Genomic DNA, 17522 nt, shown 5'->3' on the forward strand with positions numbered 1-17522 from the left:
GACCTTTCCAAACCTCTTGGGCAGTTGTGTGAGGTAGATATTGGCAGGTTCGAACCTGTTCAGAAAAATAAATTTGGGGTGGAACGTGTCCTTTGTCCAGCACGTGGTCGACAGGTTCCATCCTGTCGAGCGTTAAGTGCTCGCGGGCGCGGAAAGATGTTTACGTAGTCGGACTCTGAGGCGAGAGCGGCTGACCGTTTGTGGCTGGACCCTGAGGCGCCGCTCGCCGCCTACCTGGCACGCTGGCTGTGTGGCTGTGCAGGTACCGCTGGTCACTTGACGTCAGCCGGCCAGGGAGCTGCCGAGGGAGCGGGTTCAGCCGGCTGCGTGTACATCAGGTGCGCTCTGGAGTTTCACTGTGTGAGCACGGAGAAGCCCGTTGGGACGCACCTGCATGACCGTAATGTCTGAAGTAAAGAGTCATTTTACAGGTATTTATAGAAGGCTATGTCCGTCGCGTGTATGGAGGCTGTGTGACGTAAGCGGGGCGGCGGCGCAGCGATTGTACAGTTATTAAGCGCGCGCGAGAGCGGGTCAATTAGCGAGCGTTCTTGTGCAGTCCAAATTTGCTGTTATATAGTCATGGCGGATTCCACTGTCGAGCAAACTTTGCCGCCAAAAGTGTAGCACTGCGTTCTCCCTCGCACAGAGACACGTGGTGGATGGTGAGCGGTCGGCATCGACAGGTTTGAATGTGCCCAGGAAAACAACTTTGGTGCCAAAAGTGTGGCAGGAAACAGCCGACCGTTGTTCTGTTTCACCCTGTGTATCTAGACGAAAATTCACCCCGCCGTATATGGGCCAACGCATAGAGAACGTAATCCCTGATTTACTCGTCTGGGTTTGGTATACAACGTAGTCATAAGCCGTTTCTCGAACAATGTACCTCAGAAGGTGGGTAGATTCGTACCTGCTGACTCGCTACCACTGGCCAGCTCCCGCCGACGTCACTGTGGTGAGCTAAGCGATATACGCGATATTGTTGAGAGATGTATTTTTCATAGTCGTACTAAACAATTTTACCTTTTAGCTATGAAATGTTTTATAAGTATTGTTCTAACTAACCAATCTGGATGCGCTGTATAATAACAGGTTTACAAATAGATTGTTCAAGTAACAGAGTGTTGCCTAATCGCCTTTACCGTCTCTCGCAGTGGCCTGCGTTTACCGTTTAAAATAATTATCAGATCAACGTTGTTATCACCTAAATGCAGCAATTGCAATGGTACTCATATCGCTAGTGATTCAAATTGCTCAAAGAGGTCGAAGCAATCCATCTCCGCCAACAGAACAGAGAAGATCAAGTGCGTTGATGAACCAAATTACCCCGTGCAGGAATGCTCACAAAATGAAAACTTTCTGAGTCCGTTCACCGCTGGACAACTTAATATTCTTCCGGAATATTCCCTCATTACTAAAACGATAAAAATGGTTTCGAGAAAGTTCCTCCGGTGGAATACGGAAATTACGCGTGCCATACACATCTACACCAGCAACCAGCCAGACTTACCTGCCCAAGTGTAACCTATTGCTACACTCTTAAAGTTTGGTAATATTTTCACATTCACGCCCAGAAATGCGCTGAAACTATATGCTTTGTCAATGCAAATGGCTTGTAATTACTGGAATTGCCGAAACCAAATGCTTCGGCAAAGACATACGCCTTCTCGATTATGTATGTCATAGGGTAGACAGACAGAAAACATGCTGAGGAAAATGTTCACAAGAGGGGGTGGCCATCCTTAATACAAACCAACTGCCCGCTATAGACTTGATTTACCAGAAAATCTGAACACCCACCAAGCTGTTGTCCTAAAAATAGTATGAAAATATAGGAAACCGATATTTTTCGCAACTGTATTTGAGGCTCCCACTGAGGATCTACCAACAGATCTCTTTATTACATCTCTACACGTTAAGAGGTTAAAGATAACTTGGAATCTAACTTTAACGCTCAAATTAATCATCGGAACATTAAAATAATGGAAATAAATTCTAGGGTAAATGAGTTACGAGAATCAGTCCCAGTAGAGGTACAACAAGTAGCTAAACAAGTGTTATCAGATAATTTACAAGAAAGTATACATAGAATAACAACCCGACAGTGAACGGGCTATGTAGCTAATGTGAATTCCCGATTCCAAACGGTACGGGCTAGTATTTCAGACGCAAATTAGCGTATCACGTCCATGCAGAAAAATGCTGTAACAGCAACACCTGATGCTATAAAACATTTGGAGAAACGTTTACAGTTATTCGTAGAAAAAGAAGTAAAAGACAAAACAGAAATAAATAGTGACAAAATCACTTCTGGGGAATGTACAATTAACAGTAAACAAAGAACTGCATAGAATATGGAAAGCAACAGATGATAATAAAAAGAAATTAGAAAATAGTAAAACTGAAACTATGACAAAAGTAACTAGAGATGTAATACAGGATTTTCGTATGGGAAATCTGTTTAATTTAGCAAAGCATTTTCCAAAGTATAAACCAGATTGTGATGTACACCCTATTCATTTTTTACGAGTGTTTGCTAGACCTTTACCTAAAAAGTGGGATGACTTAAAGAAAATAGATTTCACATTAGTATATTTAATGCAGGACGCTGCAGAATAGGCAAATGCTCATGCAGAAGAATTTGTGTCATGGAAATATTTTGAGGAAAGCTTTAAGAGGAAGTACTGGTCTTCAAGAACTCAGGAAAAATTAGTGTAAAAGTTAATTGACCCTACTCCATACAATAATTTATGCGGCACATATAAAAAGTACATAGAATGGCATTTGACAAAATCGAATTACTTAGATTATCCAATAGATGAAATGCACTTAGTAAAAGTACTCATTAGACGTTTACCATACCATGCTCGACAAGGAATATTGTTTAGAGGGTGGAAAATCTTGAACTAGTTGTTAACGTATTGTAGGTTTAGACACACTGAATACTGAAAGAAATGAAAATTATCCAGTGAATGACCGAAATACGGCGAATAGGAATAAAAAAACCTTTCCTAGTTCCTTACCGCGGACAAAGGAATCCAATTATTGTGGAGTAAGCAGTAATGAAACTGTTCACAGCAGGCATAAATATCTAAATCGCAATAACCCTAGAGGGGCAAGATATCAGACTGATAATATAAACTCGCAGGTGTTGACACCTCAAAACCAACAAATGAATATGCAACGAAATAATGACGCAGAAGCAAATGAGGGTATTATTGAAGCAAGTTCAACCGGTGTCCGGTCATAGTGACGGAAAGCTAGAACAATCCTGGGCCAAGGGCCAGATTCCAGGATGTCACAGAACAATACTCGGCCCACATACAAGTAAAATAACCGCTTATAGTAAAATACCACCTATTAACGATTGGTTATTAAAGGAAGAGGAAAATTTAGAAAAGGTGCAACGCTAACCAGTTGTAATCGGAAGAACAGGAAATAAAGGAATGGAAATTTACATTAATTCAGGAAGCTAAGTATCGATAATTTCGGAGGAATGGGTATTAAGTGGAAGAATAAAGGAATTTCCTCAGTTACCTGTTACGGGAGCACATAGTGTAGGTATTACAGGTACTAAGAGCACTGTAGTGAAATGGGAAACAAGGATTTCTTTTGGAATAGATCAACTGGTGTTTGAGCAAACCATGTTAATAGTCTCTAAAATAAATACGCATATATTACTAGAAGTAGATTGGTTAATGAAATGTGCAGTGCTAATAGACTTTCAGAGTGGTTCTTTTAAGTGCAATCTCGATAACTATAATAAAGAGATCTTGTTTAAGACAGATGGCTGTCAAGTAATAATTTACGGTTAATGGCGAATATGATTTCAATGAAGAAGGATGCAAGCAATCTACAACAAACTGCAATTAAAGCTGATTTGTATGCAAAGGCTTGCAAATCGGAACTATTAACCCTTACTCAAAAGGAAGAGCTATATGGAATATTATGCAGATATTCAGATGTATTTTCAGACAAACCAGGAAATATGGGAGATTCTGTGTGTAGTTTTAAGATAAAAAACAACGTACCTATCAACGTAAAACAGGAAGTACAGGAAGAAATAGATAAAATGTTAGATATTAATGTTATGGAAAGAAATACAAGCGTATACAACTATCCAGTGTTAGTTGTCAGAAAGGCAACAGGAAGTGTGCGCGTTGTACTAGACGGAAGAACCTTGAATCGTCACATTGAACCGGGGAGAGATCGTCCCATATGAATAGACGAACTGATTGCTCGTTTTGCAAAAGCAAATTATTTTAGTTCCGTGGATCTCACAGATGGCTACTGGCAGGTGAAATTAGCTAAAGAATCTAGACCTTATACTGCATTCCTATATAATGGAAAGTGATACCAGTTTAAAGTTTTACGATTTGGGTTAAACATATCAGTTTCAGTGTTTATAAGAGCATTAGAGTATAGATTTAAATGCCAGGAAGTCGTTTATGAAAGTATTTGTGGAAGTGAAACGTGGACGATAAATAGTTTAGACAAGAAGAGCTTTCTAAATGTGGTGCTGCATAAGAATGCTAAAGATTAGATTGGTAGATCACATAAATAATGAGGGGGCATTGAATAGAATTGGGGAGAAGAGAGATGTGTGGCACAGCTTGGCTAGAAGAAGGGAGCGGTTGGTGAGACATATTTTGAGGCATCAAGGGATTACCAATTTAGTACTGGAGGGCAGCGTGGAGGGTAAAAATCGTAGAGGGAGACCAAGAGATGAATACACTAAGCAGATTCAGAAGGATGTAGGTTGCGGTAGGTACTGGGAGATGAAGAGGCTTGTACAGGATAGAGTAGCATGGAGAGTTGCATGAAACCAATCTCTGGACTGAAGACCACAACAACAACGAGAGCATTAGATGAAGCATTAGGGAGAAAGTTGTTACAGGAGCTATTGATTTATGTAGACGATATACTTATTGTTTCAGAAACCTGGGAGGAACATTGTGATTTATTGCAAGAACACTAGAGAAATTTTATACCAAGGGAATAACTATTAAGCTCGCTAAATCACATTTTGGGTGAGAGGGACTAAAATTGTTGGGACATCTGGTAGGAATAAGAGGAATTAAGACATATCCAGAACACATTATGGCGATTAAAGACTGTTCACATCCACAGAAAGTGAAACAGTTACTTTCCTTTCCACGATTAGTGGGATTTTATAGACGGTATATACAAGGGCAAGTCATGAATAATCCACATCTACTATCGTCATTAAATCAAAAGGCGAAATGGGTATGGGATGAAAATTCAGAAAAGGCATTCCAGGAAGTAATGGATACCCTAGTCAATGCTCCCATTTTAAACCACCCGAGTCTTCGTGAACCATTTGGCATCGCAACAGATGCACCGGAATATGGCATATCAGTAGAAGTATTTCAAGAGAAATGAGACCCACTTGCTGTTGTATGGAACTTAAAGAAATTTGAAACACTAATTTGGGGTTCAGAAATCGTTAATTATACATATCATTAAGCATTGATATTCTTAATGGAAAGTCGTTTATTATCTAGGAGGCTCATGAAGTGGGTATTGTTTTTACAACAGTTTCAGTTACAAATAATGTGCATCAGGGGAACATTAAATTGCGTATCAGATGCTTTATCACGATTGCCATTAGGAATGAGTAATTCTCAGAGAACTAGAGGACCAGGAATGATTTTTAACATAAATTTTAAGAAAATAAGCTACACGAAAACAAAGTACGTGTGTTAGCTAATAAAATCAGGCAGGGAATGAAAGATGAAGAAGAGTTAAACCTTAAAATGCTGAAGTATGAGAAAAATGAGTTACCGTCCACAGAAGACAAAGTTTGGACAGTGATCAATCAAGTGTTGTTTTGGAGAGAGAATACAAATACATCGTATTGGAAATTATGTGTATCTGAGTGTGCACAAAAGATTTAATTTAATTTATACATAAAGTGGTGGTGCTGGTGGTTAGTGTTTAAAGTCATTAGAGACGGAGCGGAAGCTCGGGTTAGGGAAGGATTGGGAAGGAAATCGGCCGTGCCCTTTTCAAAGGAACCATCCCGACATTTGTCTGAAATGATTTAGGGAAATCACTATACATAAAGGTTATGGGCATTTCGGAATAAGGAAGTGTATAAAACGTATGTTAAAGTTTTACCATTTTAAACATCTAGGTAAGAAAGTTGTATGATTGCTTCGAACCTGTCAAGTCAGTCAAAAGGTGAAGGAAAATACTAAAGGAACACATTATACAACGTATCATATAATACCTAGAGCCTTACGTGATTTAACAGCTTCGGATTTTTATGGACCGTTACCAATAAGTCAAGGAGGTGTCAGATATATTTACGTTCTATTAGAGTTTTGGTCTAAATATATAACATTATATCCAATTAAACAAGCTAACACAGTTATAACCTGTATACGCAAATATTTTGTAGAGGTAGGAAAACCTAAGAGATTATTAACGGATAATGATTCACAGTTTGTGAGTCAATCATTTAAAGAGTTAACTAATCCAAAATCGAATCCGTGTGAAAGAGTTATGAAGGAGCTAGGACGTTTATGCAGAACTTACTGTTCACCGAGACATACAACTTGGCCAAAATTAGTGCCAGAATTTCTAATGTTTTTGAATGAACTATCCCATCCGTCTACGGTACTGTCTCCCGTAGAAATACTACGAAGAAAATTTATAGGGGAACCACTATTAAAATTTTTCAGATGGCCAGAGGTATAGTAGGAAGAAAGTGCTAACTTAGACAAAGTAGTAGAAAATTAGTTGCATAGATCAGCTGATAAATGACTACGAAATTATAATACGTCAGCAATAAACCCAACATTTGAAATAAACGACCTTGTGTTGGTGAAAGAAGAACATCATGGTTCTAATCTTAAAAAGGAAACGCAGAATTTTTTCCAAAATATGCAGGACCATTTAAGATCATGGATAGTCCACACCCGAAAGCACACTATTAATAGACACACATACAAGTCAGGAGAAACGTTTATATAATGCCGACAAACTAAAGAAATATAAACAAACTGTGCAATAAATAAACTTAAAATGTGTGTGTGTATCTATTTAGTAACGTCATAAATTCGGAGGGGAGAGTGGACAAGCAACCAAGTACTAAATAGTATTTGACGTGACTATATTAATAGGATGACAAATAGAAAGATAGAGTACAGGTACAGAAAATGGATTAATAGAAGAGGGCAGTAGAAACAGTAATGTTTTGAATCCGTAATCTGGCTGGAGCTTGGGTTTTAAGAAAATAGAGAGCAAAAGAAATAATAGATTGCAATTAAGAATACGTAGACATGTAGTGTCGCCAATAGATGAGTTAAGATATGAAGAAGGTGGTAAGCAAAAGACTTAACACCTGAAATAGACTACAGACATGGAAATCAAAAGGGAACCTCAAAGTAATATGGGAGGAAGTAGAGGGAAAAGTAATGGACGATATAAATATATCTGAAATGTGGAGCGTACTCTCTCATTAGGAATGATGAATAAAAGGCAGATAGGCGGACCTAAGAAAACCTGACCTATACTGTGCGGGCAGGGGCATCAAGAGAGGGACTAACCTGTACCATAGTAGACTAGGAATTAATATGAGGCAATACCACACTGAATGAAACAGAAATATTTTAATGTACTGAAACGCAGAAGTGGTCTTTGGTGGAAGTGAGGATAAGTTTTGTTAAAAGGATAATCCGTAGATTATTCTTAAAACTGGTTATAAATAACAAGAAGGTTTTCCCAATGGTTTATAGTAAAGAGGTGAAAGGATTTGAGTGCAGTGGTGGAGACAGTTTACACCTCCACATTATTGCGCGCAAAGCCTTAGCAATACAAGTCCGTACTCTTGGAAGGTAGGATATTAAAGAAGTTAAGTTCTCTAAAAAGAGAAGACTTAGATGTGAATATAAGGGAAACTCAGAAAGTTTATAATCAGTATAATAATGAAAGATGAGCTATCTGTGTAAAGAAGGTTAATATTGCTTTACCTATTTAAAGACGAATAATATTGTGATGTCTAAGTGTATCAAAATAAATGTCTTACAAGTATCCAGTAGATAGATGGTAAAATTTTCGTAAATCAAAAACGAAAATGGTTAATTGATTATGAAGTCAAGAGGATCACAAATTAGAAGGCACTTAAGAACAACATTAATGGCAAGTAAGATGTTTGTATTACTATACACATTGCTCAGACACTTTGGGTGATTTAGAAAGGATAGCCATACTATGAAAGAAAGTAACAAGATATGACAAATAATGTTATAAGTATGAAGAAAATGAATGAGTCCTGCCAAACAGGAACAAAGTAGTTAAGTAATTAAGTGAACAGAGTCACGAGTGACAATTAACGATTATAAAAAGTTACGTTGGAGAGATTATATAAAGGCAGCTTTACGATGTAAGAGTAGGATAGTAATAATAGAACTGTTAGTAAAAATGTGTATGTAAGTAGAGACTTAAGCACGAGATCTCTTGTCTGAGTGGTAGGATATGTAGTGTTTCGGGATATTCGTAAACATCTCAACATGTCATTGCAAAGCCGTCGACAAGAGATGCTAGTGAATAAATTGAATAAGGATAAATGTAGTGGGAAAGGAAAAATGTGTGTTTTCCTTTCTTGTAAACAGTGAATGTGGAGCAGTGGTGGAGCAGGCGAGAAGAGGACCAGTAAAAATGCTATTACAACCACTTGTAAAAAATAATAGTAAAAATGTTTGGCGAAATATACGCTTATTTGTGAGAAGTGTGGCTATTTATTTAGTAGCGCAGTAGAGAGAACTTGCTTATTCCAGGAATCTTCAGCGCAGCTGGATCGACAAGGAGGTGGCACAGAAGTATTAGGACGGCCAAAAAACTACTCTGAGAAGAGAGGATAAAGATAATACTACTTTCATCTGGCGGTGTATTGGGGTCGACAAAATATTGCTCTGTTATATCGGCCAGGGACGCAACTTCCCGCAAGTATTGGTGTAAGAACCACCATAAATCTTACAAAATAAGCAACAGCAGGAAAGGAAGGCAAAATACATCCCAAGAGGTGGCCTCCAGAGGTATCGGACTGGGGCCAAAACATCTAATGAACATATTTTTCGGCTTTAGACAATTCTGTCTCAAATATACGTATGTGTAATATAAACGAAGAATATTGTACATTTTTTAGTGGTGTAATGATGCCGATTCATCTGTATTGACAGTTCGTCAACATTCAATTACCTTAAGCACTAAACGCAAGGCAGAATAAAAGCGTAAAGTTACCAGTTCGTTTGTACTTTCATTTTCAAATCACTATATTTTTACTTTTCTTAAATCGTGAGTTTATCTTTGCAATGATTTGCGTGCGTATACTATGGTTAGGTTCACTTAATCGAAACGAGCTCTTTGAGCTATCTCTTTGTATACACACTGATGCCTTTGGAAGCCTGTTTAGACCCTCAGACAATCAGAAAGGTTCATCAGTTTGGAATGACTAGACGATATTGTTTGCAATGAGTTATCGCCACTCATTTCCTGCGTTTCTGTTTGGGAGGCAGTCTGGTCTATCCTTATTCTTGTTTCGTCTGGCCTGTCGATGGGAGAAGATTCGGAGTTTCTACAATGACGAAGATTATGGGTGAGATCTTTTCAGTTACTTGCCGTGGTGACCATTAGGCGAAAGTATAGGTTATTTCGGACGTGTATTCTAAAAATTAGCAGTTTTCTTTCGATCGCTCCTTCCACGCAATGAAACGAAGGCTCAGAGTTCTCTCATTTTTTGTGAAATGGAAACAGGTTCTAGGACAAAGTAGTATCATTTTAACTGGACTACGTCTTGTTGTACATTCAAACTTATCGCCTTTCTCTGTGTTATAAATGATTCTTTGTCTTGCTAGAAGCCATGTGTTTCGTTACTCTTTTCGAAAAACATACTTTACGTTAGATAAAAAATGGTTCAAATGGCTCTGAGCACTATGGGACTTAACATCTATGGTCATCAGTCCCCTAGAACGTAGAACTACTTAAACCTAACTAACCTTAGGACGCCACACACATCCATGCCCGAGGCAGGATTCGAACCTGCGACCGTAGCGGTCACGCGGTTCCAGACTGAAGCGCCTAGAACCGCACGTCCACAACGGCCGGCTATGTTAGATACAACGGTATTTTTTTCTGAATTACTCGTATTTCGTTCAAACCAAGTCGTGACATAGTTACATGTTGCCGCGCAGATATGGCACGAACAGTTAACTGAATTAAGGAAATACTACCATTACAAACCATTAGCAATAAATACATCGTTCTTTGAGTGGATTATGGTGACAGATGGACAGAGGTAATTCGTTGGCTGCTGTTCTGGAAGACTAGTGATTTCTGAATATGGTTCATGGTTTTCTGATATGTAAGTGAGATGTGCGGTGGAACAGAAGGTAGCGAGGGGCTCCCTGTTTGCAATAGTATGTGGAGATTTTGTTCTTAAATCATATCCTGATCTATATGGTTTAATGAAGTTGCTGTGATAGTGTCAGTCGTAGTCGTGGGAATGGGAAATTTTATCAAAATTCAATGAAGATGCGGTTAGGCGATGAAATCTGAGGCCGCTGGCTGAGTGTGGCAACAGACGACATTAAGCAGGCCAGGCAAGGTGAACATGGCAGTCGCGGGCGCGGCGCTGCGACGGCGGTATTGCAGGCACATTTTGTTTTGAGAGGAGCAACAACGAGACAGGAAACGGCAGCGTTGTTTTAAAAATGGTTCAAATGGCTCTGAGCACTATGGGACTCAACTGCTGTGGTCATCAGCCCCCTAGAACTTAGAACTACTTCAACCTAACTAACCTAAGAACATCACACACCTCCATGCCCGAGGCAGGATTCGAACCTGAGACCGTAGTGGTCGCGCGGTTTCAGACTGCAGCGCCTAGAACCGCTCGGCGGGAATTTATCCCTGCCTCCCTGCCATAGTTTCTGTCTCCCTCTGACACTACGTCAGTAGTGAGGGAGAAAACAATACAAATAAACGGGCAATTTTAGCTTGACAGAGTGTACCAGGTCAGTCGAGGGCCGGGATGGGCCTGTGCTGGTCTACGCTTAGAGGGGCCAGTCTCGCAGCAATATTATAAGTATTCGGCATGAACTTCTAAGCCGGCCGGTGTGGGCCTGCGGTTCTAGGCGCTTCAGTCTGGAACCGCGTGACCGCTACGGTGGCAGGTTCGAATCCTGCCTCGGGCATGGATGTGTGTGATGTCCTTAGGTTAGTTAGGTTTAAGTAGTTCTCAGTTCTAGGGGACTGATGACCACAGATGTTAAGTCCCAAAGTGCTCAGAGCCATAAACTTCTACTTTGTTTCTACACTCCTGGAAATTGAAATAAGAACACCGTGAATTCATTGTCCCAGGAAGGGGAAACTTTATTGACACATTCCTGGGGTCAGATACATCACATGATCACACTGACAGAACCACAGGCACATAGACACAGGCAACAGAGCATGTACAATGTCGGCACTAGTACAGTGTATATCCACCTTTCGCAGCAATACAGGCTGCTATTCTCCCATGGAGACGATCGTAGAGATGCTGGATGTAGTCCTGTGGAACGGCTTGCCATGCCATTTCCACCTGGCGCCTCAGTTGGACCAGCGTTCGTGCTGGACGCGCAGACCGCGTGAGACGACGCTTCATCCAGTCTCAAACATGCTCAATGCGGGACAGATCCGGAGATCTTGCTGGCCAGGGTAGTTGACTTACACCTTCTAGAGCACGTTGGGTGGCACGGGATACATGCGGACGTGCATTGTCCTGTTGGAACAGCAAGTTCCCTTGCCGGTCTAGGAATGGTAGAACGATGGGTTCGATGACGGTTTGGATGTACCGTGCACTATTCAGTGTCCCCTCGACGATCACCAGAGGTGTACGGCCAGTGTAGGAGATCGCTCCCCACACCATGATGCCGGGTGTTGGTCCTGTGTGCCTCGGTCGTATGCAGTCCTGATTGTGGTGCTCACCTGCACGGCGCCAAACACGCATACGACCATCATTGGCACCAAGGCAGAAGCGACTCTCATCGCTGAAGACGACACGTCTCCATTCGTCCCTCCATTCACGCCTGTCGCGACACCTCTGGAGGCGGGCTGCACGATGTTGGGGCGTGAGCGGAAGACGGCCTAACGGTGTGCGGGACCGTAGCCCAGCTTCATGGAGACGGTTGCGAATGGTTCTCGCCGATACCCCAGGAGCAACAGTGTCCCTAATTTGCTGGGAAGTGGCGGTGCGGTCCCCTGCGGCACTGCGTAGGATCCTACGGTCTTGGCGTGCATCCGTGCGTCGCTGCGGTCCGGTCCCAGATAGACGGGCACGTGCACCTTCCGCCGACCACTGGCGACAACATCGATGTACTGTGGAGACCTCACGCCACACGTGTTGAGCAATTCGGCGGTACATCCACCCGGCCTCCCGCATGCCCACTATACGCCCTCGCTCAAAGTCCGTCAACTGCACATACGGTTCACGCCCACGCTGTCGCGGCATGCTACCAGTGTTAAAGACTGCGATGGAGCTCCGTATGCCACGTCAAACTGGCTGACACTGACGGCGGCGGTGCACAAATGCTGCGCAGCTAGCGCCATTCGACGGCCAACACCGCGGTTCCTGGTGTGTCCGCTGTGCCGTGCGTGTGATCATTGCTTGTACAGCCCTCTCGCAGTGTCCGGAGCAAGTATGGTGGGTCTGACACACCGGTGTCAATGTGTTCTTTTTTCCATTTCCAGGAGTGTATGTAATTGTTCAGGCTATATTCTGCCTCCTGGGACGCAACACCGGGGCACGACGGAACAGCTGCCTGGAACTTGGAGATTGCGCGGTCTGCCTGAAGGAGGGCAGTGACAGCGGTCTTTTGTGGGTCCAGGGGGGGGGGCTCGGTTCCACTCCAGGCTACGGGAGCAGCGCCAGAGACCGTGGCGGGTGTTGGCAAGCACCACTAGCAGCAAGTTGATGCACAGCGTCCAGTAGGGCGCGGGTTCGAGTCCGATCCTGTCCTGGGAGCAGCAGTGGCCCGAGGGCCATGGGTGACCAGTACATCCACCTTCGTCCCACGGTCAGACAGGGCAGGCCAAACGGGGTGGAGGGCGGCGAGGAGCAGGGAATGTAGCAGCCTCTGGAATCGTGGGCAGCATCGCTGGGTGGTGACCTGGAGAGTGGCGGCCGACTTTCATCGGAGGGCGGCCTTGATGACGACAGCAGTGACGCCGGCATGCCAGGAGTCTGCTGAGCCGGCTGGACTCGCGGGACATCGGTGGGCGGCATGCTGACACTACCCCTCACCATCGAGTACGGTAAGTTATCTGAATAAAGCAATGTTACCGAATACCACTGTATCACTCTGCACTGCCCTCGACACTCTTGAACTTGCTCGGCCTCCTGACGAAATACAGTGCAGTCCGCAACAAAGTGTTTATAGCTGGAGGGTCCTGAAAACAACCGTTTGAGTCCATGTCTTGTAAAAAATTCATGTCGACCAGGATTTCAAATTATCGGGTGCCTCTGCTTCTCAGCTTTAGATACTGCCTCAATGTGACTGCTCATTAGCACCAACTTGGGGACTCATGTGACTTAAGAAATGTAACAGACGTGGACAGTCTTATCATTAACAATATTTATTGAAGGAGGATACCAAATGAAGCAGAAAACATCAGTGGCTTTCGTTGTTATAAGTGGACCATACAATACAGTTTGGGGTCGTAGGTGGCTTTATAAATTACTAGGCTTTCGCCCACGGATTCGACCGCATTTGCGTTCAACACACATATTAAACACACCTTCTCCTCTCCCTCTTTGTGTCCACCTCTCCCTCCCATTGTCTGTCTAGCTTACCCTGTCACCTCTATCTATCTCCTCCTCCCCACTCTATCTGTCTCTTCATCTCCTCCACTCCTTTCTTCCAGTCCCTCTCTCTGACCATACTTCATCCCTCCTCCTTCTGACCATATCCTCCTCCTCCTCTGTCTCTGCATCTCCACCTCCCCCTCTTCTTTTTCCACTTGCCAACTACCCCTGTACATTTTGCACATGCCTCACACATCTCCACTTTCTCCCAACTCTATGTCTATTTGCTCCTCCCCTTTGTTCTGCCCACCTCCTCTTTTCATCCATCTCAGCCTGTCCCCAGCCGCACCCATCGCTAAGTGCAACCTCTGCAAAACAGTTCCATAAAACAGGCCAATAGTACTCCCAAAACGCAGGCTAAACACCAGGTGCTTAAAAATGATTTGTTTGCCCTTGATATACAGGATACCATGCGAAGCAGGTTGATAAAGTAGGCTCACACTACTACAACACACTTATCATGCAGGGCAGCCAACATGTTGGGGCCTGGGAAACTCTTTCTTGCCCCCGGCATTTAGGCTGCCCTCTAAATCACGTTGATTTGGCAGGCCAATATTGTTCCTATACAACATGCCTCTTGTGCAGGGCAGTCTCTAGGCCAGAGACTGGAAAAAATGCGTTTTGTCCATATCTCCACTCCTATTGGAGCTAGGAGGTAACAAACCCCACAGAACTGATACTCTTAAGGCCTGTTGTTCCTGTGCTAAATTTGGTAGAAATCGATCACGGGGTTTGGGAGGAGATCCCAGACACACACACACACACACACACACACACGCACACACACACACACACACACACACACACACACACACACACACAACATCTCTCCCTCTCTCTCTGCTTTATAAACATAACAAATTACAATTTATTCCGTACAGACAGACAACTAAACTAATCGATAACATGTTAGCTGGTACGGCAATTGCTGTAACAACATGAAAAGACACTAGCTGTCCAAAAGTACTGAATAAGAGGTTACTGCAGGGATCCATCCTCACTTTTCCCTCGTTTAATTTTTATGTATGTGATATTGCTCCAAACCAGTCCAGAAAGTAGGGCTATGTGGATGACTCGGCAATAGCTAACCAACACAGAACTTTCAAAACAAATAAAGAAAACCTGACTTCTGAGCTACACATCTTAAGCCAATATTTTTGCAAATGGGGATTATAACCTGCTCAAATACAACAAAAGAAGCATGTTTTCATTTGTCCAGCAGATTTTGAGGGAGACGAAGGTCGTCATAACATCCTTCAAAATACCTTGGAATTACGTAATCAGGTCACTTTCTTTTAAGGAGCACTTGGCATGAACATCTGCTTAGCTCAAAAGCAGCAATGAAATTCTCCATAAACTCTGTGTCACTCCTTGGGGATCGTCAGCTGACATACTTCGAGTATCAGCAATCGGCCTGCTCTACTCACCGGCAGCGTACTGTGTGTCCGTCTGGCTTAATAGTGCATATGTGAAAAAGATAGATGTACAACTTAAAGAAGTCATGTGCTTTGTTAGTAGGTCAGTACCATCTGCTCCCATATACTAATTCCCTATGTTGATCATGCTCCAACTGCTGACATCAGATGGAAGAGTGCACTACTACGAGAATACCACAAGATCGTTGATAACCTCGACCTTCCAGTATTGAACGTAGGGAAACGCTGTAGGCAACAAAATCTCCTCCACAATGACTGAATCTGTGCTGCATCCACGAGAAATCCCCTGGACTTGACCAGCCGCAGGCAATTTTGATTTCCGTGAACCACATCAGAATGGCCACTGGACGATGTGCAGGCCCTCTCCAAATGTGGGGCAAATTTTTCATCACCATGTTGTGATTGTGGTGCAGAACGACAGACAGTTCCTCATGTTGTATCAACATGTCACACAAAAGTGTCCTTTCGAAGATTTCCTTGGAGTAACGAGTGATGTTATAAGCTGCATAAAAGACATTGATACTCGCCTATAGCTGTTGTCATTTGTGTTACATTATGCTGGAGAAATGTGTTGAAGTGTTGATACGTATTAATTTAGTAATCTTTGTGTAGGTATAGCTACTCTTACGATTTAAAAACATGGGCCATATGAGAAATAATAATAATAATAATAATAATAATAATAATAGCAATAAGCGTTTGAATAAACATTCTTTTCAAATCTAAATTCAGTGATTACAGATACGAGGGATAATCCCCAAGCACAGCTTTGCCTTTGAGCTGAAAGTATAGGTAGTATATAACTTTTGGACAAAGTTTTGATGAATGGTTACCAATTAATTGATGCTTGAATATCTGTCTATGCAAAATTCCTTTCCGTTTGCCATACGATAAGTAAGCTCGTGTTTCTGTAATTATTTCGTTAAACATTTATGGTTGGATCGCGTTGCCAGTCTTACCTCTGGGGCACAAATATTCATATAGTACAGCATGGCTCAATAGTTCAGGGCTTTATTTAAGTGCTCTTGATAGTAGTTCATTTTTATTACACTTACAAAGTGCGACATAAAAGCAAGTGTTCTGTACTAAGTATGGTAGAATACCCACTTATGCAACCAAAGTCTTCTCCTACACAGACTGAAAGTCACAACAGGTCACGGAACCACGAGACAGAAGCCACATGGTAGGTGACAAGGAGAAAGTATCGACAGACATGCGCAACTACATAATTTTCCGTTTTGTTTCGTATGTCTGTCGGTGGAGAATAAGTAAACCGGTGATACTGGAGGACACTGCGAGAAGAAATGTAATGTTTCTAGGTAGTAGGTGGCTAGACATGCTAGGAAGAAAAGACAAGTGGCAGGCAGACTGTGTCTGCTCAGAGAGAGACGGGCTGGCCGGGCAGGCCAGTCACACCCAGCCCTGTGACGCGGAACGTGCAGCCCGACAGCGGCCAGCGGCGCAGCTGCTCGTCGTTCAGCTCGTCCCTCGCTGACGTCACATACAGCTCGTCCAGCTTCTCTCCGCCGAACGCCACCGAAGTTATCTTCGGAGCTGGCATCTCGACCCTCTTCAGCAGCTTCCCAGTCGACGGGTTGACTTGAATAACCTGAAACGGCGCAGAACCACCCGAGTCTCAATAACATTAGCCAACAGTGAAAATGTAGTCTATTATATAGTTACTTACAAGGGAACCTCCCCATCGCACCCCCCTCCGATTTAATTATAAGTTAGCACTGTGGATAGGCCTTGAAAAACTGATCACAGATCAATCGAGAAAATAGGAAAAAGTTGTGTGGAATTATGAAAAAAATTAAGCAAAATATACAAACTGAGTAGTCCATGTGCATGATAAGCAACATTAAGGAGAGCCTGAGCTCAGGAGCGCCATGGTCCCGTGGTTAGCGTGAGCAGCTCCGGACCGAGACGTCTATGGTTCAAGTCTTCCCTTGAGCCAGAAGTTTAATTTTTTACTTTCAGACAATATCAAAGTTCAGGCACTCACGCATAATCAACTTCACTCTCCAAAATTCCAGGTCGTGTTCAGCTTTTCTTGGATATATGCAGGATTTGACGGTCTACACACGGAAAAATTTGAAAACGTTAAAAACATATGTTTTGACAGAGCACAGGGAAACCTGTGCGACTGTGAAACTGTTGCATTCATTTGTTGCAGTTTATGTGACAAACTATTATGTTTTCATCACTTTTTTGGGAGT

At 42.7% G+C, this 17522-nt stretch overlaps 1 protein-coding gene across 1 annotated transcript in view; it reads right to left on the bottom strand.

The window, feature by feature from the left end:
* Positions 1–16298: 16298 nt before the first annotated feature.
* The window catches only part of LOC126298210 (regucalcin-like), a 403275-nt gene continuing 402051 nt past the window's right edge, over positions 16299–17522 (bottom strand). The window contains exon 6 of the mRNA XM_049989516.1: positions 16299–16912. Coding sequence (XP_049845473.1) covers positions 16682–16912 — 231 coding nt within the window. The 3' untranslated portion in view covers positions 16299–16681. The remainder of the gene's footprint in view (positions 16913–17522) is intronic.

This window comes from Schistocerca gregaria, chromosome X (genome assembly GCF_023897955.1).
Source record: "Schistocerca gregaria isolate iqSchGreg1 chromosome X, iqSchGreg1.2, whole genome shotgun sequence".
NCBI classification, from domain to species: domain Eukaryota; kingdom Metazoa; phylum Arthropoda; class Insecta; order Orthoptera; family Acrididae; genus Schistocerca; species Schistocerca gregaria.